Source organism: Rhinolophus sinicus, linkage group LG15 (assembly GCF_036562045.2).
Source record: "Rhinolophus sinicus isolate RSC01 linkage group LG15, ASM3656204v1, whole genome shotgun sequence".
Taxonomy (NCBI): Eukaryota; Metazoa; Chordata; class Mammalia; order Chiroptera; family Rhinolophidae; genus Rhinolophus; species Rhinolophus sinicus.
Window position 1 is genome coordinate 48,772,247 of NC_133764.1, and position 19,439 is coordinate 48,791,685.

Sequence of the window (19,439 nt, forward strand, 5' to 3'; positions counted from 1 at the left end):
CTGAGTAGCCTAATAGAGCTGGTTCTTTTTTTGAAAGTTCCCTAATGCGGAAAAATAAAATTATGTGTTTAATTTCTGAAACCTGATGCCTGATTTGCCTTGGCAGCCATTCTCCTGGGCTTGGCAGAGAGTCCGGCAACACTAGTATACTGATTAATACCAGCTCAGCTTGCTCCCTGGAGAAGAGCATTATTTATTTGACCATTTTCTTAAATCCTTTTTAATTTGTGTGTATTTTAGCATGATCTTATTGGCTTTAACATGTTGTATCTCTGACCACTGGCGCTAATGAACCCTTAGGGAAGACTGTTCTGCTCTGTGTGTTCACATTCCCATCACAAAGCAAGATTTTATTTTACCCGGTGATTAGAAACGACATGTCACGCGTTCTGTTCCTTCTGGGGCAGGCAAGTTCTAAGTGTACTTTTGTCCCGTGCTGGTCTTCAGGCCACTGATAGAAAGGGAAGGAGATAATGCTTCCCAGAATTCAAACAGAACTTTCTGCACTATTCCTTCCTCCCTGACAACCTTCCTCGCTTCCTTCCAGCCCCCTTTGGATGGTGACCCCTTGACTCATTCTGCCCCTCCCATGTAAAGCCCACAGGGATATCAAATAGCATTTCTCTGAGGGGATGCAGAGGACTGAGGAAAGGTTGGGGCCCCAGACAGTCCCTGACAGGGAAGTGTAAACACAGCTGTGGAGATGGGAGCAAACCATCCTCCCTCCTCCAGTTCCCACCCAGAAGCAAGGAAAGGCCACCCTGCTGTGGGGAAACAAACAACAAAACAAAGCAAAACGCAACCTAAAAGCCTGTATGAAGATCATCAGAAACTGGGGCTGCTGCTTAGGACTTGGTGGGGCCAGCTCAAGTGCCAGACCCCTCCCTGAAGACTTAGAGGTAAAGGCAGCTCCAAAGCAAGTTGGGGCCTGGACGTTACTGAGCCTGGATACATGGCTCAATGTTTGCCTCTCCACTCCCGGACATTTTGTCCTCTGATCTCAAAAACACAGCTTTCCACCCCCAGGTACTTAGCTCCTGACCCCTAGTGGCTCAGGGATCATAATAATGCATTCGATTCAGCAAGTAACAACAAGTCCACAATAAACCCTTGTCCATGGCTGTTATAAATTTAAACTCTGAACCTCCCAGCCAGAATATTAGAAAGGGCCTCCTTACCCTTTGTTAATTACAAAATAAATAATTCCAGTAGGAAGGGACTTTCTTTTTTGGGGGATCACTGGGGTGGGAGCTATGCCTTGCTTTGTACATACTCTGAAAGCTCCAACCCCACAGCTAGGGTGGTGCTGCCCATTTCTTGCTCTCTCGGCACATAGGGCCTTGATCCCACAGTGGGACACGCCTTTGGCACGGCTCTGCCTGGGAAATAACCCTGATTGGCTGGACAGCTAATGAGCTGTGCTTCCTTTCTGGCCATCAGGCTTCTCAACTGTAAAACTGCAGAACTAGAAAAATGATAATGGCCTTCAAATACTGACCACTCATTATGTGCCTGGCAGTGTGCGTAAGTGCTTTAAAATGGGTCATCTCATGTCATATGAAGTCAATAATATTCTCATCCTCATTTTACAGCTGAGGAAACTAGGGCTTAAAGGGATTCTGGAACTTGCCCCAAATCACCCAGCTGGTAAATGGTGTGGCCAGGATTTAAGCCCAATCATTCTGACCCCCAAACCCATGTTCTGAACAACTCCACTCATCCTCTGCCTTTCTCTGAGGTCTTCTAGCTCTGACATCATTATTCTGAATCTTCTCCATGGCTTTCTGCTCTCACCAGTGGTGCCAGAAAGAGAAATAAATGCATTTGGGACTCTACTCTGCAAGTCCAGAGGAAAATAGTTTCTGAAAGGCAGGGGGGCTCCTTACTTCCTCTGTACTGGAGATACCAATCAAAGCTGGACACTCGACAGACCGTCATATCAGCAGGGAACAGCCTGTGTGGAAGACAAACAAATCCTAGCCAGACAGGAAAGGGGAGTGCCCCTTGGTTCTGTGACTTCCCCTTCTGTCTTCCCTGGCTTATCAGCAGGGTCCCACGCTTCTGATGCCACGGCCCTTTGAACCCCACTGTTGCTAGGATGGGTACGAGGCTACAGAGACTCTTTTGGAGCAAGAAAAGTACAATACATACAGCTACAGATTATATCCATGACACTGCATGTAAAGGAACAAAAATAAATACACTCATTTATTTATTTAACAAGTTGCCTTTAGCATTCACATAATCACTAGACATTAGACTGGATGTGAACCTACATCATCTCATGTAATCCTTGAAAGATGTCTGAGAAATATATATTGTCATCCCCATTTTGCAGAGAAGGACATTGAGACTCAGGGAAATTGACAACATTGGCCATGGCCACATGGCTGGAAAATAGGAGAGCTGGAATTCAGACCCAGCTGGGTCTGTTTGACAACGAAGTCTGTATTCTTTTCAATAAAAGGAGTGTTAAGTAATGAAAAGGACAAAGTTATAAAACTGGAAGGATCCTAGACTATCTTGGCAATATAGTTGTTGTAACTATACGTGTTATACATTATGATAGTAACTACCATTGATCGCATGCTTGCTAGCACCAGTCATTGGATCAAACGCTTTATGTGCATTATCTCTACTGCTCAGTGAGATACATGCTAGTAACCCCATTTTTGCAGATAAGAAAACAAGTTCAGAGGAGTTAAGTAACTGCACAGGTTATATACAGCTAAAAAAATGATGGTGTTGGGATTCAAACTCAAGTCTGCTTGATTCCCAAGTGTATGCTCTTGACAACTAAGGCAATAGAAATAATAGCAATCTACATTGAGTCTATAAAGAACTGCTCTAAGAGCTTTAACTCTTACAGCTTATAGATATTATTGTTCCCATTTTACAGATGAGGAAAACATGGCCTTTTATAGAACTACTTAAGGTCACATTACAAACACTACACGTGTTAAAACACATGCATTATTAGTGTCATGTTTGCTTAACATATATTGGATCCTTGTTATGATCTAGAAAAATGATTTATTTCATAGTGTCATGGGTTTTTCTCATTGTCCATTTAATGCATTAAGGTCTTGGGGGAAAGGATGTGAAAAGCTACTGTCTGTAGGTGAAGCAGGCACAGTCAGGAGAGGGGTTGTACTGAGAGGGGAAGGCCCTCTGTGCCATAAGGAGCCCTATCTGATTGCTCTCTGGACACGCTTCCTCATCCCTTCCTATTTGACTCTGTTTAGCATGTCGGCTAGCAGGTGGACTTCCACCAGGTATTGTGGAACAGAGGTAAAGTGTCCAGGATTTAGCAAGAAGACTTGGGTATCAGTATTAGTTGCATGACCTTGGATATGTTACTTAACCTTTCTTTATTTTATTTTATTTTATTGGGGAATATTGGGGAACAGTGTGTTTCTCCAGGGCCCATCAGCTCCAAGTCATCGTCTTTCAATCTAGTTGCGGAGGACACAGCTCAGCTCCAAGTCCAGTTGTCGTTTTTCAATGTTTAGTAGCAGGGGGCGCAGCCCACCATCCCATGCAGGAATTGAACCAGCAACCTTGTTGTTAAGAGCTCACGCTCTAACCAACTGAGCCACCCAGCCGCCCCTTACTTAACCTTTCTAACCCTCAGTTTCCTCATCTGTAAAGTAGGTTACTATGGTACCTAATTTAATTGGGAGTTTAAATGAAACATTTTGTATGAAGTATTGAGCACACTGCATGCCATCCCCATGTTATAAAACATCCAGCCTCCTAGAGTGCTGGGAAGGGGTAGAAGCGTTCCTGGGGATGGTTTCATAGGACAGTCCAGGAAGGGAGGAAGGGTGAAAGCAATCTTGGCATCTGGCATTGGGTCCTGACAGCAACCATGAGTCAGCCTCAAGTGCTGAGGGACCAGCAGTGTTCTCAGTACTGCTGGGCGTGTGCTGTGGTCACTTGGCCAAGGTCCTCTTTCTGATAATTGTTCTTGTAAATCTGCCTTGGGTTTTTTCTCTTTTTTACTTCAGAAAAACAGCCTCCACCATGTGACGTCATGATCCAGCTTGGGTCAGGGAAAGAGGGGGAGTAAGTTGTGTGCAGGATCTTATTTCTAGAGGGGTCAATCTGGTTCTGGAAGAAACTCTATCCTCCCTTCCTTTCAAGACCCAATAAGGAATCAATATTCTGATTTGGAGTGAGAGGGAGGTGACAAAGCATAACGGTTAAGACATGAAGCTTAGCATCAAGCAGCTCTAGGCTCAAATCTTGGTGCTGCCAATTACTACCTCTGAGCCTTGGGCAAACTGCTCCTGTTTTCCCACTTCACATATGGACAAGATAATTCTGATGTTATGGTGGTAAACTTTGAAGAAATTTGTACAAAATGCCCAGCACATGTGTCAGAGAACACACTGTACAGCACGCAGTAATTGTTCAATAAATGGTAGCTACTATTAAGTCCTCAGTAGTTGATGAGGAATATAACTTAACCATTTTCTATGCTTTTTACCAACCTGAGAGCCAAAGTTTTCTCCAATAACCATTTTTTCCTCTGAGAGGTGGTCATGCTCCTCATTCCAAGTACGAGATCATTCTGGAGATGAGGAGGCTGGGGAGAGATGCAGTAGTTGTGTCCCTACCCCTTTCCTTCCCCTCCTTAGCCAGCTGGCTCCCTGGCTGCATCTCTGCTGGTTCTCTTCACTGCCTCCCTGCCCTCTGAAGACGTCTGTCTCCTCTCTCCAGCTTGAAAGGATCAGCCCCACCCCGCTAGAACTTCTGCCTTTCCTGACCCTGACTCTCCCACTTCTTTTCCTGTGCTTTGCTCTTTATTTTGCAGACAGCTGGGGAATAGGCCAGCATGTGTGACTGTCTCTACACTGTAGAGATGCTAATTCTAGGATTCTCTGCTTGTAATTTCATTGTGTAGAAGGCCCTCAGTGCTTTTCACTTCTTATTAAGTTGTCCTGCATTTCTGTGTTTGTGTGTGTGTGTGTGTGTGTGTGTGTGTGTGTGTTTGTGTGTGTGTAGGGAGAAGGCTGAGGATTGGATATGGCACTTCTAAGGACTGAGTCATCCCTCCCACTGCTCCAGGCAGGATGGCCTTTAGTAGGTAATGAGAAGGGAAATTTACATGGCAGTAGGATCCCTACCCAGAAGTCTAGGTCAGGGCCAGAAATCTCAGGTCAGTGTTCAGCTGGACCACATCCTTCTCTTCCCAAGCATTAGAGGTGGAAGTGGGGCAGAAACAGAGGAATAAGGGAGTGTGTAGGAAACTTAAAGACCAAACTCCATTGGATATAAGAATAAAAGACTAAAAACAATACTATACTACAGTAAAAAGGAAAGAGGCATATCTATATATGGTATCATAGAAAGATATTCAAGTTAAAAAAGTTGCTGAACAACACAGATATTAAATCCTACTTATGCTTTTTTTTAATTCCAAAATATGTGAGAAGGTGAGTGAGAAAGGAATGGGATTATGAAGTTTTCTGTGTTTAAATATTTATGTATTATGTATTTAAAAATACTCTTCAAAATACTTATGTATTACTTGCAATTAAAAAGTATATTTTTATAGCAAAAAGAATCCATTGTAAAGCAGAAGTGGGTTTAGAAAAGGAAGGTAAAAGCCCTGCGGGTGGAAAATGGGACTTCCCATAAAAGAAACTGTCCCTAATGAAGCTCTTCTCTGTCCCTTTGCTGCAGAACATGGGACTATCTTCTATGGCAACTTAGAAGTGGAAAATGGGGTCTCTAGTCCCCATTCAACCCCAAAGGACGCCCATAACCATCCCCAAGTTACCAGGGTGTTCCCAAGGGTCAATGAAAACATCTAAATGGTAAGAAAAAGTGGGAAGAGGAAAATCAGGAGGAGATAAAATTCCCAGATTCTCCAATGGGAGAGTTAGGACTTCCACATTCAGGAATGACTATAACGAGCCCTCCTTTGGAGGTCTCCACATCCTGATGCAACCTAAACCCAACTCTAGGCTAAAAATCACACTTTCTACCAAGTCACTTATATTTTCCCTTTTGATTCTAAGGTCATTTTGTATATGAAAATGCTGAGCTCCAAAGACATGAGATGGCCTGCCCAAGTTTACATGGCAAGACAGTGGCAGAACTTCAGAATCCTAACCAATGTTTGCTTGTTTTTATCCATTATACTTTACTGCGCTATTTAAAACCCAACATTTGCTTTTGTCATCTTTAATCCCGATCCCGTTCCAGTCTTAACCCACAGCGGGCTCAGGTGCTTCTGGCCCCAACCCAATGGAAATGGCTGGTTTTGCTTTCTGCCCCTCCTGCTTCCTCCTCCCATCTTATCCAGAAACCTCCTTCTGGACCATGTTTTCTTTTTGAAAAGAGCAGTCACAGGTGAGAGGGAAGGAAAGGATTTTTCCCTGGCCTGAAGTGGCTCTGAGGCTGCCTGGCTCTTTTCTGCACACTGTAGAAGATGACCCTCCCCAGGAGGGCTTTGGGGTTCATGCCAAGTGGGCCACTTCCCTTCTTCCTCTGCGTGCCTTGCTAAAGCAACCTCTTGACCCTCGCTTTGGAGGAGGACAACAGGTTATCAGTGGCCACGATTTAAGAGCCTGAGACCCTGAGATGAAGATTTTGAAGAGCGATCATGAAAGATAATTTGTGGTGGGCCGGGATCAGTGAACTTGGACAACAGCAGCAGCTGAGTCCAAGGGTCAGTGTCTGGGAGTAATTTAGGAAAGTTTGGTGCTGACAGCTGTGTCTGGAGTTGAATGTCATGGCCAAGCCAGCTCCTGGGCTCCTCCACTGTTTCAGCTAATGAAGCTCTGGCTCAGGACACAGAGACAGCTGTGGTGTGGCAGAAGTGTGGGCCCCCTGGGGCCCCAGGCTCAGCCATGCAGCTTTCCAACAGTGTGACCTTAGGCAAGGCCTTAGGGAAAGAGGAAAGGAAACTAGCATCTACAGATTGCAATGCCGTTTTACATATGTCATCCTCACCACAGTTTATCCAGGAGGGTGTTGTCCCTATTTTACATGGGAGGACACTGAAAATTTGTGAAGGTAATGATAGTCATTCCAGTGGGAAAATGGAATTAGGACACAGAGCTCCTAAACTCATTGTAGGTTCTAAACCCCTCCCTTCTCACAGCCTTGGTCCTGAAGAGTAGCGGCCACCTTCTATCTGGGAATGGAGTCATCTTACTTTTGCCCCTCCCCCCAATCCTGTTTGTAGGTTTAGGCCCCAGGAGGTACCTCCAAGGGAAAGTATCGGGACTCTTTTTTTCTCTCGACCCTTACCTCCAGGCCTTCTACAGACTCTGGAGGGCCGCTCTCTCTTCTACCTCCCTGATTTTGGCTGGCGGGCTGACATCAGTGAGTGTTCCCAGGGAAAGGGAACTCTGAGGCCAGCTCCAGGCCCCCACGGCCCAGGACAGCCCTAACCTCCTGAGTTTAGACACTCTCATTCCGAGGCCCTCTGAGCTTCCAGACCCTTCCCTCTTCTCCAAATCCTGAAGAGCAGCTCGCTCCCCACCCTACCTCCAACCCTGCCCACCTCCCGACGAAAGAGAAGAAGCGACTAGAATCCCGGGAGCGGATGCTCGGAGACCCGGGCGAGTCCTGGGCGCCACGCTGCCGAGCCCAGGAAATGGATCCCGGTTCTGGGATTACGAGGGGAGCTGTCCAGCCCCGCAGGGTGAGCTAGAAGAAAGGGTGGGCCATCGCCCGCAAGGCGGAGGGAGCGGCGGGCGCCAGGGCCGGGTGGGGCTGCTACTCCCCCTCCAGCCCGCCGGCCCCGGGCGTCGCCCCCGCCCCCCACGTGGCCGCCGCTGTCCCAGCCCCTGCGAGGAAGCGGCGCGGTTTCCTGCGGCTGGGGCCGGGGATATAGGCGCCCCCACCCGGGACCGGCGCAGCGCCGCCGCCTCTCCTCGCCTGCTCGCGGCGCGATGGCCTCGCTCCGGGTACACAGCGCCGCTGGCGGCCCGAGGATCGGGGCGACCCGCACTGGGCGACCCACAGCGCTTCGCCTCCTCCTCCTGCTGGGCGGTGAGCGCAGCGCCCGGAGGCCATGGAGGGGAGGGGGGCTGGACCGCCAAGGCCGGAACGGGCCCTACTCTGGCTGCGGACAGCGCTCTCCTTCTGACGCTCTCCCACCTCCGTGAGGGCGCAGCTGCTTCCCACTTGGGGAAAGCTGGGACACCGGGGCTGGCGAGGAGGGAGGGGGTTGCGGTCTGAATGTGAGTGAGAAAGAGCTGGTACCAGCCCCTCTCTTCCAGGCACTGAGGCACCCCGTGGGTGGATCATTCCTCCTCCTCTTCTAAGAGTAGCTCTGACTTCCAAGGGGCTCAGGTCCCAACCCACACCCATCCTCCAGGCTCCCCTGCCCAGATCCCAGCCATCCCACCTCCTCTCCCATTTCTGCCCACAGCTGTCCTGAACGCCCAGGAGTCCCTGGCTCAGCTTCTTACCACCCCAGACAGCATGAAGTTTAAAGGTGAGTATCCAGCAGCTGTGGGAGGGTGGCCTGCGGCAAGAGGAGAGGCAAGTCAGTGGGGGAGGGTCCCTTTCCCGCAAGGCAGGCCTCAACCCCAACTGACGCCTCACTAAACTCCCCCTATTCTCTCTTGGGGTTCTTTACATCTTTCTTCCTCTCATCCCTCAAAGTCCCCACCTAGCTCTGAGCTGGCCCACCTCACAGGTGGGTTAGAAGGTCCCAGAAAAAGTGTGTATGGAAACTCTTGTCAGGGTGGGAAGTGCTGTGCACGTGGGAGACATTAAAATTCTCCTAAACCGGGACTCGCGCCTCAGCCAGAAGTGTCTTGCTTGGGAAGCTTTCTGAAGCTCTCCAGGCAGTTCCCTTGTTTGAAGACAAGGGACAGCAGTTCTTTCATGGAAGTACCTGGACCAGAGGGCTTGGAGGGAGAGGCAGGGTGTGGTCAATGTGTCGCATCTGTGCCCACAGGACAAAAGGCAGTAGAGAACTACAAGAAAAATGTCCAACTTTGCTGGCTAGACTATAAGGATTATATGGACTCTATCAAAAAAGACTGGTGTGACTGGGCCGTAATTAGCAGGTAAGGGCTTGGGCCAGGGGTGGGGCCTGCTCCTTGTGGGTGGGCCTTGAGTGAATGTGGGGCACTCCTTTCTCTGGGCCCAACCCCTCCCTCACTCTCGTCTTCTCGTGCCCCCAGGCCTTATAGCTCCCTGCAATATTGTTTGGAAAAGAATGCAGACGAGTTTAACCTGGGCTTCCCCAACCCCTGGGCGGAAAGGATCATCATTGAGACTCACCAGCTCCACTTTGCCAACTGCTCCCAGGTGCAGCCCACCTTCTCAGATCCCCCAGAGGATGTGCTTCTGGCCTTGATCATAGCCCCCATCTGCCTCATCCCGTTCCTTGTCACCCTTGTAGTGTGGAGGAGTAAAGACAGTGAAGCCCAGACCTAGGGTGGCATGAGTTTCTCAGCAGCCATCTTACTTCTTTCCCCGGCCACCACTAGGTCTCTCTCCTCTCCCTACCTCCTTCTCTCACTCCCACCCCCACCGCAGATCCTTACATTGGTGGAAATGGAAGCTGGGTGGGGTCATGGCACAAGTTCTGTAATCTTCAAAATAAAAGATTTTTTTTTGTTACGCTGTCCTCCTCCCCATCCCAGTGGGGCCTGTGTCTTTCCAGTTTCTGCCATTCCCACAGACCCTCAGCTCTGGCAGCAGAGTTGGAGAATCTGGATAGCCCTACCGTTTTGTTCACTTACCTGACCCCCACACCCCAACTGAAGACCACACTCCTCTGCTCCTTCCTCCCAAGGCAGGGCCTTTCCTGCCCCTATCCAAATCCAGCTCCAGGAAACATGCAGGAAGAGACTCCCTTCCGGTCAGGAGAGCAGCTGGGGAGGTGTGGGGGGAGGGGCGAGGGAGGACTTTCTGCTATGACTTCTGCAAGGAAGGGGGACACCCGGGTACCCTGAATTTTCCCCTTCTCCATACCTGTTTACTCCCAGGGACTGGGAATAGGAACCCTCATCTGACCAGCTGGAGTCCATCTCAGGACTGAGGGCAAAGGCAGTGGGGGCTCCTCTCTCTACTAGGTTCACCACAGGACTCTCCCCCCAAGTCCCTGGCCCTCATCCTACATTGTCCTGGACCTTGGGGGTGTGGTCTACAGCCTGGCTGCATACTGCCCCCTGGTGTCCACTAAAGCCAAAAACTAAAAGATTGCTGAGTGGTGGAAGAAGCTCAAAACTCAGAAGATTGGACCCTGCGGTCAGAGAGCTGTCATCTCCATAGCAACCACTAGTTCTTAACTGGACCCTTCTATCAGCTTCCCAAGTCATACTTATGCTTCCTTAAGACACTTTCCCACTGGCGACGTAAGAAACGTTCAAACCTGTAGAGAACTTTTATGAGTTTATTTGAGCCAAAACTGATAACATATGCCGGGGAGCAAGATTTCATGCTCCAGAGAAAACTAGTTTTGTAGTTTCTTTTATACGTTTGAAATTAAAGAGGGAAAGTAAGAAAGATCACATGAAGGTGGAAGAAAGCAAGCGGGCGTTGGATTACAGGATGGTTAAGATTATTTGCTCTCTTGAGGGTGGTTACATCTTAGAAGGCGGGGTCTGAAAATAGGCATTTCAAAGGTGTGTTAACCTAGATGCACAGGAACATTTGACGGGGCTTGTTTAGGGCAAAGATAAACCTCTTACTAAAAAGTTACATGCCTGGGGTGTGACTATCCACCATAACCTGCCTAGCTAGGACTTTATGATTTTTTTTTTTGTCCACACCACTTTCTTGGGACATACCTAGTCTCTGTGACTCACCATTTTGGTATAGGGACACTCCTGTATGTCCCCTGGTCACCGAGGCCCAGTTCTCACCAGGAAATCACCTCCTGTTCTCCCTGGGACAAACCTGCCAGGTCATCAAAAGTATCTAGAGAATAATTTTGTTCTCCATAAAGATACCTGTTTATTCCTTGTGGCACCTGAAGCCTCTTCAGGAACTTTCCTTCCCTCCTTGTTGAAATATCTGCTTCCCTGAGTAGATGCATGTGCATTTCCTAGACTTGTCTGTCTATTCCACAGATATGTACCTGTATGCTTCCTGGAATGTATCCATTCTCTGAGACACATTTCTCCTCTTCTTAGGACATATCTGTTTCTCTAGAGACATACTTGTTCCCTAGGACATTTTGAGTTTTCACCTGAGATAAATCTTTGCTATTTCCAAGGATATATCTATTCTTTTCTTGACCCATATTTGCTTTCATGCATTTTACTAACATACATCAAAGGCATGCTGTTATCAGACACTGTTTATGGTACATTGTATTGGAAAGATAAATTAGATAAGACTTGGTTTCTGCTCTCAATGGCTTTCTAGTAGGGGAGCTGACATGTACAAATAAACAAAAACAATGAAGTATGTGATGAGAGTCACGCAAGGGATAGAAACCAAAAGTCATCTGAGTGCAAAGGAAGGAGGGTGTCACATCTACCTGAGATATGATCACAGAAAATAAGAACACAGGAGGGTAATTGTGGAGTTGGTATATGAATAGGCTTCAGATGGAGTGCATTTACCTAGGAGAGAGAGTAGAAAGGGGGATAAATTAGGAAATTATTGCAACAATCCAGGCTTGAGAAAATGAGGACCAAAAGAGTGGTGAATACAGAAATGAAAAATAATTAAAAAGTAGGAGACATGATTTTAAAAAGGAGGGAATCAGCAGGATTTGGATATGAAGGAGGTGACAGAGAGGAGAGGTTAGAGATGACTCAGGCTTTGAACTTGAGTTACTAGGACAATGACGGAAGTAATAATAGAAAAGGGCCAGTAGCAGGAGGAGCTGGCCTGAAGAAAAGGATATACAATATGAGGTAACAATGGAACAAGCTGTTATTTTCCACGGAGAGTTAGAAATAGGGATGCTGGTGGTGGTGGTGGAAAGAAGGTGGAGCTAGAAATATAAGTTTAGGAATATTGTGCACAGAAATGCCCTGTGAAGCCATGAGAAAGATGTGAGTTCTAAGAGAGAAGGTGTATTGAAAAGAAGATGGTTGAGGTTATGGTCTTAGGAAATACCCACATTTAAAGAATGAGGGAAAAAGGAGACAAAGAGAAAGATCAGAGAGACGGTAGAAGAACAAGGATAAAGCAGTGTCATGGAAGCAAAGGAGATGGCACCCTCTGAGGGAACATTATGAATTCAATGGCTCATTCATTTATTCAACAAATATTTGTTGGGCACTTCTGTGGACCAGAAACGGTGCACAGTGATGGATGGACTTGGGTGGGGGAGATGTTAGAGATCAGGCAGGAAATTGAGAGGGTGGCAAAGCTAAGGAAACTACATATTTTCAAATAGGGATGACCTCAGCATGTTTGTAGACTAGAGGAGAGAAGGCAGGGGAAAGGGAAAGAGGAAAGACGATACACAGAGAAGTCCTGGAGAAGTTGGAAAAGAAAGGCAAGAAGATATGCCAAAGGGATGGCCTTGTAAAGGAATTGTTACACTTATTCCTTTGAGTTCAAAGGGATGGAGTAAAAGTGGAGAGGAGTTTTTGAGGGATGAATCAAGTGTGGTGACAAATGGAGGGTTCATAGATTAAGAGGTTTATGTGCATCACCTCAACCTCATAAAATAGAAGGAAAGGGCATTCTGTGGGGGTGGAGGGGGCATGGGGAATGAGTGTAGAAAAGTTTGGAGTTACCTTTTTAAAATTGTTTCAAGACTTTTTAATTAAAATATAGCTAACATACAATATAATATTAGTTTCAGATGTACATCATAGTTACTCAACAATACCCACCTGGCACTATACAGAGTTATTACCACATTATTGATTATATTCCCTGTGCTAAAGAAGGGATACCCATGGTAAGTCCAGCAACCATCTGACACTGTGCCACGCTATCCCAATATTATTGACTATATTTCTATGCTGTATATTACATCCCCAAAACTTACTTGTTTTATATTTGGAAATTTGAACCTCTTATTCTTTTTTATCTCCCCCTCCCTTTTAAATGTTTCAATTAGATTTGACACTCAATATTATTTTATATTAGCTTCAGGTGTACAGCATAGTGGTTAGACATTTATATAATTTAGGAAGTGATTCCCCTGACTAGTACCCACCTGACACTATACAGAGTTATTACCATATTATTGATTATATTCCCTATATTTTACATCTTGACTATTTTTTAACTACCAATTTGTATTTCTTAATCCTTTCACCTTTTTTTACTCTGCCCCAACCCCCCCCCCCCGCCCCCATCTATCACCCGATAGATCTAGTACCCACCTGACACCATACATAGTTATTACAATTGAAGAGTTACCTTGAGGGATGTGACAGGGAGTCAATAAAAGGCAAAGGGTCACTGGGCTGCACTGAGAGCCCAGCAGTGAGGTTAGTCAGGGAATCTGGGGCTCAGTCAGCATGTTTTGGTGATTTTTTTTTCTCTCCCAGTAATACTTCCCTGCCAAGGAATGAAAAAGAAGGGGGGTGGGCAGGGAGCAACAACCTCGGTTTGGGAACTAACCAGCTGGCGGATTGGCAATGGGGACAGAATAGAATAGTCTAGGCTGGGTAAGGAGTCATACAGACCAAAAGGGGTCTGGGACTTGAGACTAGAAAGGTGAGGAAATGGGAGAGGTGAGAGACAGAGGGTTGTGGTCAAATATGGCAACTCCGAATCGCGGAAGCAGAGGTTTCCAGCGACAAAAGCTACAAATGTGCTCCTACAGGTGCTGCAGGAAACAGAGGAATGGTGGAGTCAAAGGACATAGGAAGTGAGGAAACTGGGGAGTTGTGAGGCGTTTTAATTTAAACGGCAATTGACAGAAATGTTGTATTTTTAAAAGCTTAGCACAGTGGACACAAGCCCAGGCTGGGGTCCTACCTGTAGTTCTACTAACAAACTGTGGCGCTTTGGGAAAGTGACGGCCCTTCTCTGGGGTTGAATCAGAAGACCTCTCAGGGCGCTTTCTGCCCTAAACGGTGAAGATGTTTAGGGCAATGGCAAGGAACTAGCTGAAGAGGACAGAAGATCACTCCCATTAGGTCGCCCCTCTCCCGAGAAGGGTCCGGAACGTTTCTGCTATGCTTTCTGCCCGGACGTGCCGAAGAGGAGACCGGAAGTCCTTTTCCTGGAGGTTCCGGGTTTCCTGGGCTACTACGATGGCGATGAGTTTCGAGTGGCCGTGGCAGTATCGCTTCCCGCCCTTCTTTACGTGAGGCTCAGACCCCGAGAAGCCCCGCTGTGCCTCCCTCCCCACCCTCGGACCCCGGGCTCAGCCCTGATCCTTCACATGGGGAGGGGGAGAAAGGACCTGGTCGCCACCACTCTCAGCCGCCCCTCACTTGCTCCCCCAAACGCGCCTCCGGCAAGTGCTGCTTTTCACCCTCTCACTCCCTCTAATTCTGCAACCCACTCCCTCTAATTCTGCAACCCACCCCCTTCACCCGGCAGGTTACAGCCGAACGTGGACACTCGGCAGAAGCAGCTGGCCGCCTGGTGCTCGCTGGTCCTGTCCTTCTGTCGCCTGCATAAACAGTCCAGCATGACGGTGATGGAAGCTCAGGAGAGCCCGCTCTTCAACAACGTGAAGCTACAGCGTATCCTCCCTCAGGCTCTTCCATAGCCCACACACATGCACTTCCACACTTTTCCACATGCCCAGACTTCACACCCCACCCCTATTCACCCACAGCAGTCGGGTTCCCACCTGAACTGGCCTTGAGAAGGACCAAGTATGTGTAGCTAGCATCTATTTTACCACCCTTCCCCTGCCCCCAGCCCACATGCTGCACCAAACCCTCTTGTCCTAGGCAGTGATGGGTACCCAGGTGTCATGCAGGTCATAAAAACTGCCCTGAAACCAAATCCCAACCTTTTCAACCTGAACCCATTAGATATTTTGAATCACCTGCCCTCCTCTTTGTACGGCTCAAACTCGGTACTACCTTTAGTAATTTTCTCCACCTACTCTCCTCCCAGGAAGTAAGGGTCATTTGTTTTTGCTGCCTGATTCATACCTAAAATATCTGTGCAGAAAGGCTAAAGGAAGGATAGAGGATAGAGAGTGAAAACGGTAGTACTTTTATTTTGTAAACCACTTTTTAAAAATTGGAATAGTTGCTTTATAACTTCTTCCCCCCAATTACCAGGAAATGCCAATTCCCCTGTTGGGGCATTGCACATATATGTGCGTGTGGTAGGGAGAGGAAGGGGGCAAGTGGTTCTTAGCATGAGACTGGCTCTGAGAATTTTTATCCCACACAGTTCATTTCATTAATGCCATTCCCTTAACCTTAAACCAGGGAAGCTCCCTGTGGAATCAATCCAGATTGTATTAGAGGAACTGAGGAAGAAAGGTGGGTTCAGTTCCCCAGATTCCTTATATTTCTGCCTAGTTGGGTTTTCCTGAGGGCAGATTAACACAAGTCTTTTCTTTTAACAACTTTTTTCTCTCCCCTGGCTTAGAGCCCAGAGTGCTCTGAGAGCCCAATTCCCCGTGTCCTTTTCCCTTATTGGTATACAAAGTTGAAATCTCTCCATCTGTGCTCTAAGACCTGAAGAGCTGTAGGAGAATGGGTGCCTTGCAGATAGTAAAACAAATTTTGAATTTCTCTTTCTGAAAACTGAGTCTCTTCCACTCTGTTCTACTTGGTTTTGCCTCTTTGTCCCTTCTTAGAGCATGATGCTTTCATAAGTATCTATTTTGCAGGGAACCTCGAGTGGTTGGATAAGAACAAGTCTAGCTTCCTGATCATGTGGCGGAGGCCAGAAGAATGGGGGAAACTCATCTATCAGTGGGTGAGACTATTCTGCTGCAAAGATCCATGCATGGCAAAGAAGAAATGTTATCTGCTCAGCAGATACCTGGTGTTCCCAGATCCAGACTGAGCAAAGTGGGAGGGAGCAAAAATAAGTAGTTTAGGTCTTCCAGGCAAGATTCTTTCAGTGACTCAATTTCCCTGGCTGCACAGAACTTCCCTTTCTTTGCCTGTTGGAGGCCAGAGGCTACTTGAGGCCATGTTTGGAGAATGCACTACTGGGAACCACGAGTACTATTGTTGGCTGGAGCCTCTGGCCACAGAAGATAAATGGGGAAAGGAAGGAAAAAAAACAAAAAAAAAACGGGGCCCCTCCCCCCACTGCACCCTTATGGGTCTGTCCACAATATGAATGTGACTTTCTAAACCAGTGTGGGTGTGGGGACAAACTCTGTCCCCCAAATTCCCAGCCACCACCAGCTCTAAACATTCCCAAGAGAGAGGAGGGGAAGAAGCATCAACAACCCAAATATAACAAACACATACCACCCATTCTTGAATAGGAAAACAACCAGAACGAGAGGTCACTCCTCAGACATGTGGCGGCCTGTGGTTTAGTGGTTCCGAATGTGTGTTTACACACATAAATATAGTACCTGTAGGGTTTGTGGGTTTTAGCTGTTCTCTGCCGAGGTGACTGAGCCCTGGTTTGGGAATAGGTACCATTCCTGGGTCAGCGAGGGGGAGCTGGTGAGTTTACCTTCTCCCAGGAGATTCCTGGTCCTTATTCAATCCCCGTTTTCTGTGTCCATAGGTTTCCAGGAGTGGCCAGAACAACTCCGTGTTCACCCTGTATGAACTGACCAATGGTGAAGACACAGAGGATGAGGGTAATGCCTTCCCCTTTCCCCCCAGTTTTGTCATCTGAATCCTCTTTCCTTGCTTAATTGACATTCAGACTTTCCATTTCTCTGCCTCTGAATTCCAAATACAACATAAAACAAGGGTTTCTTAACCCATATCCAGTATTTCCATAAAGCACCTGAATTCACATACAAAAAAAAACCCCAACTTTTATTTGTGAGGGTGTGTATGTATCTTTTTTAGGGATAGAGTACATATTTTCAGATTTTCAAGGGCATCTGTGACCCATGAAAACTTAATTACTGGTGTAGATGCTGAATGAAGAACCAGAGCAGGAGCTTAAGCCTGAAATCGCATTCCTTGCTGACTCAGGCTTTCTTTCACTCTTTATTCTTATAGAGGGCTCAAGATTTGTGGGCGTTAGCTGAAGGGATTGGGCCAACACTCCCAACCATTTGAAATACTTTGTTTTATGGCCAGGCAAGGATTTGTATACTTTTTTGTTTTTACATGGTGTAAATACTCTCTTAGCTGTTTTATTTCTGACTTGATATTCTGATCCCCAGGATCACCAAAAGTTGCAATCTTGGCTGGCGAAAAAGGGGTGCCTCCCTTTTCTGCCAGACCCTGGTTCCCCCAACAGAGTTTATAGCTTTTGGCTCTTCCCCCCTGCCCTGCAGGCCTCTGCTTGCTACTCCCACCATCACCTATGACTTCAGTGCTGCAGCCTTGCCCAGCCCACCACTCAGGCTGGGCAAAGCTGGAGGCTTCCTTAGAAAGTAAGCTGCCTGACTCAAGAGCTGGGCCCTGCAAGGCGTGAGGTATACAAGCCTGTTAGGACTTGCCTCCTGCCTCTCACATCTCCCTGCAGTATCGTGCCATATCTCCAGATATTCAGCTGGCCCTTTGCTCCCAGCTTTGTTCCTTTTGACTAGGAAAGGGCAGATATCTATGCTGGACCTCTCCTGCCAGAGGTATGGCTATACTTTTTTGTGTTAGGACAGGTCCTCCTGATGGGTCCAGATGTGCAATTTGGGTCAGCCTCCAGTGACAAGGTCTTGACCTCCCTATGCTTGATGGTTAAGGCACCCTCTTTGTGTCTTGCAAGCAAATGGTTTCACTCTTGTGCATCAGACACTAATGGGAGGGTGGCATGTGGGGGTTAAGTCTGACAGAAGAACCAAGAAGGGTGAAATAAGCAGGAACACTTATGCTAAGTCTTTCTTCTACCCCTTATTCCTAAGGAGTACCCAGGAAGGGTGGGTGGCAGCTGCAGCAGTATGGATGGCACACGGATATCCTGGTTTCATAAGGTCTCAGCTTCCAGCTAGACTGCTCTCAGAGTCCTTGAACCCCAAGTAGCTGAGTGTCCCTGACTACCCATGTCTCCCTGTCCAGAGTTCCATGGGCTGGATGAGGCGACCCTACTGCGGGCTCTGCAGGCCCTACAGCAGGAGCACAAGGCGGAAATCATCACTATCAGCGATGGCCGAGGTGTCAAGTTCTTCTAGCAGAGATCTGTCTCCCTGTACTTCTTACCTCCTATCCTTCCAGGGCTTTCAGAAGGAGACAGACCCAGTGTCCCTATAGACTGGGTCTGTGACTCCACCAGACTCAAAAGGGCTCCAGCCCAGGGATGGGTTTCCTACTTACCCCATGTGTCTGTCCCTGGGATAGGGGAGGATGAGGTGCCAAGGAGAAAAGATGTGTTTCTCCTTGCCCGACCTCCTCTCTGGTCCTAGGTTGTCCCTGAGCTAGGGTCTGTAAACCTGACAGTTCACATGCGTTCTCACATGTAAGTAGACACACACACACACACACACACACACACACACACGCCTGCACAAGCTTCTGTCTCTTACCTCTCCGACCCGCTTAGCTGCTGTTGCCTCCCCTCTCAGGCTGGTGCTGGATCCTTCCTAGGGGATAGTGGAAGCCCTGGCTGCAGGCAGCCTTCCAGGCAATATGAAGATAGGAGGCCCAGGAAAGGGCCTGGCAGTGAGAGGCGGGGCCGGACACTGATTTATAATATTAAAAAATTCAATCCCACTGCCTGCCTCTGACGTTACTACTGGAACGGGCATGGGGAGGGCTGTGAAGTGTTACCCCCGAGTGAATCCTCACTTAGGAGAGGGGAGAGAAGGCCTATGGCCTTTGTAAATGAAAAGGTCCTCCAATGCTGGCGGGCTCCAGTGAGCCTGTGGTTTTACATCTGCCGGGTGGCCTCTGTGGGGGAGTGCTGATGGAACACAGCTTGGGGACAGTCTGCTTTCTGTGTCTGAATTGGAGTAACTTAATGGCTTCTCCTTCCTTCACCGCCCCCATGAAAGTCCCGAACTTCTCTGAAGCCCCTCCCTCCATCCATCTGGTCTGGGTGAGGTAGTTGAGGCCTGGGGGAGTTGAAGGGGAGTAAACCGGATACGGACTTTGGTTTATTGGAAACTTGGGCAAACAGAAGGGGGAGGAAGGAGAGCCCACATAGCAAAAACAGTCACTCTCATCAGGGCCAGGCTGCGGTCAAGGTAGGGAGGTGGAAGGGGTGGGTGACCGGGTCTTTGGTTCGGGGGTGGGGCTTGTCCTGAGGTGCACAAACCCATTCCTGTGCAGTCTTGGAGGGATGGTGGCGTAGGAGAAAACCAGACCTTTCCATTGACTTCTGTATTGTCTGTATGGGGCTACACTGGATGACTAGAAGGGGTGGGGCTACCTTATCTGGGGCGTGCAGGCAGGTGGTAGCCTCCCCCAGCCACCCCCCTTTTCTAAGGCCGTGGAGCCAAGGTCACGTTTCCTCTCCCTGTCCAGCATGCCCCCCCCAAA

The 19,439-nt window shown here is 47.9% G+C and overlaps 2 protein-coding genes across 4 annotated transcripts; both read left to right on the top strand.

Moving 5' to 3' along the window:
- Nucleotides 1–7,815: 7,815 nt before the first annotated feature.
- RAMP2 (receptor activity modifying protein 2) lies at nt 7,816–9,600 on the top strand. The gene is made up of 4 exons (XM_019747612.2): nt 7,816–8,013; nt 8,396–8,461; nt 8,930–9,041; nt 9,159–9,600. Exons 1-4 carry the CDS (start codon nt 7,914–7,916, stop codon nt 9,412–9,414), a joined length of 534 nt encoding a protein of 177 aa, XP_019603171.1. The 5' UTR covers nt 7,816–7,913; the 3' UTR covers nt 9,415–9,600.
- Nucleotides 9,601–14,053: 4,453 nt separating this feature from the next.
- VPS25 (vacuolar protein sorting 25 homolog) lies at nt 14,054–18,671 on the top strand. 3 transcript variants are annotated; one of them, XM_019747809.2, is made up of 7 exons: nt 14,054–14,212; nt 14,452–14,597; nt 15,303–15,356; nt 15,710–15,798; nt 16,573–16,648; nt 18,021–18,116; nt 18,524–18,671. In XM_019747809.2, exons 1-7 carry the CDS (start codon nt 14,082–14,084, stop codon nt 18,550–18,552), a joined length of 621 nt encoding a protein of 206 aa, XP_019603368.2. In that variant the 5' UTR covers nt 14,054–14,081; the 3' UTR covers nt 18,553–18,671. The 3 variants fall into 3 exon arrangements, with proteins under 3 accessions (XP_019603368.2, XP_019603371.2, XP_019603370.2); XM_019747812.2 differs by lacking the exon at nt 18,021–18,116; XM_019747811.2 differs by lacking the exon at nt 18,524–18,671 and having other exon boundaries at nt 18,021–18,272.
- Nucleotides 18,672–19,439: the final 768 nt, after the last annotated feature.

Excerpts from the sequence above, each read along its gene's own strand:
- VPS25 (XM_019747809.2), top strand. The coding sequence starts at position 14,082 with ATGCTTTCTGCCCGGACGTGCCGAAGAGGAGACCGGAAGTCCTTTTCC. Across the intron at positions 16,649-18,020 it reads TGAAGACACAGAGGATGAGG|AGTTCCATGGGCTGGATGAG; the intron begins GTAATGCCTTCC and ends CTCCCTGTCCAG. Across the intron at positions 18,117-18,523 it reads CACTATCAGCGATGGCCGAG|GCTGGTGCTGGATCCTTCCT; the intron begins GTGTCAAGTTCT and ends CTCCCCTCTCAG.
- RAMP2 (XM_019747612.2), top strand. The coding sequence starts at position 7,914 with ATGGCCTCGCTCCGGGTACACAGCGCCGCTGGCGGCCCGAGGATCGGG. Across the intron at positions 8,014-8,395 it reads CCTCCTCCTCCTGCTGGGCG|CTGTCCTGAACGCCCAGGAG; the intron begins GTGAGCGCAGCG and ends TTCTGCCCACAG. Across the intron at positions 8,462-8,929 it reads AGACAGCATGAAGTTTAAAG|GACAAAAGGCAGTAGAGAAC; the intron begins GTGAGTATCCAG and ends CTGTGCCCACAG.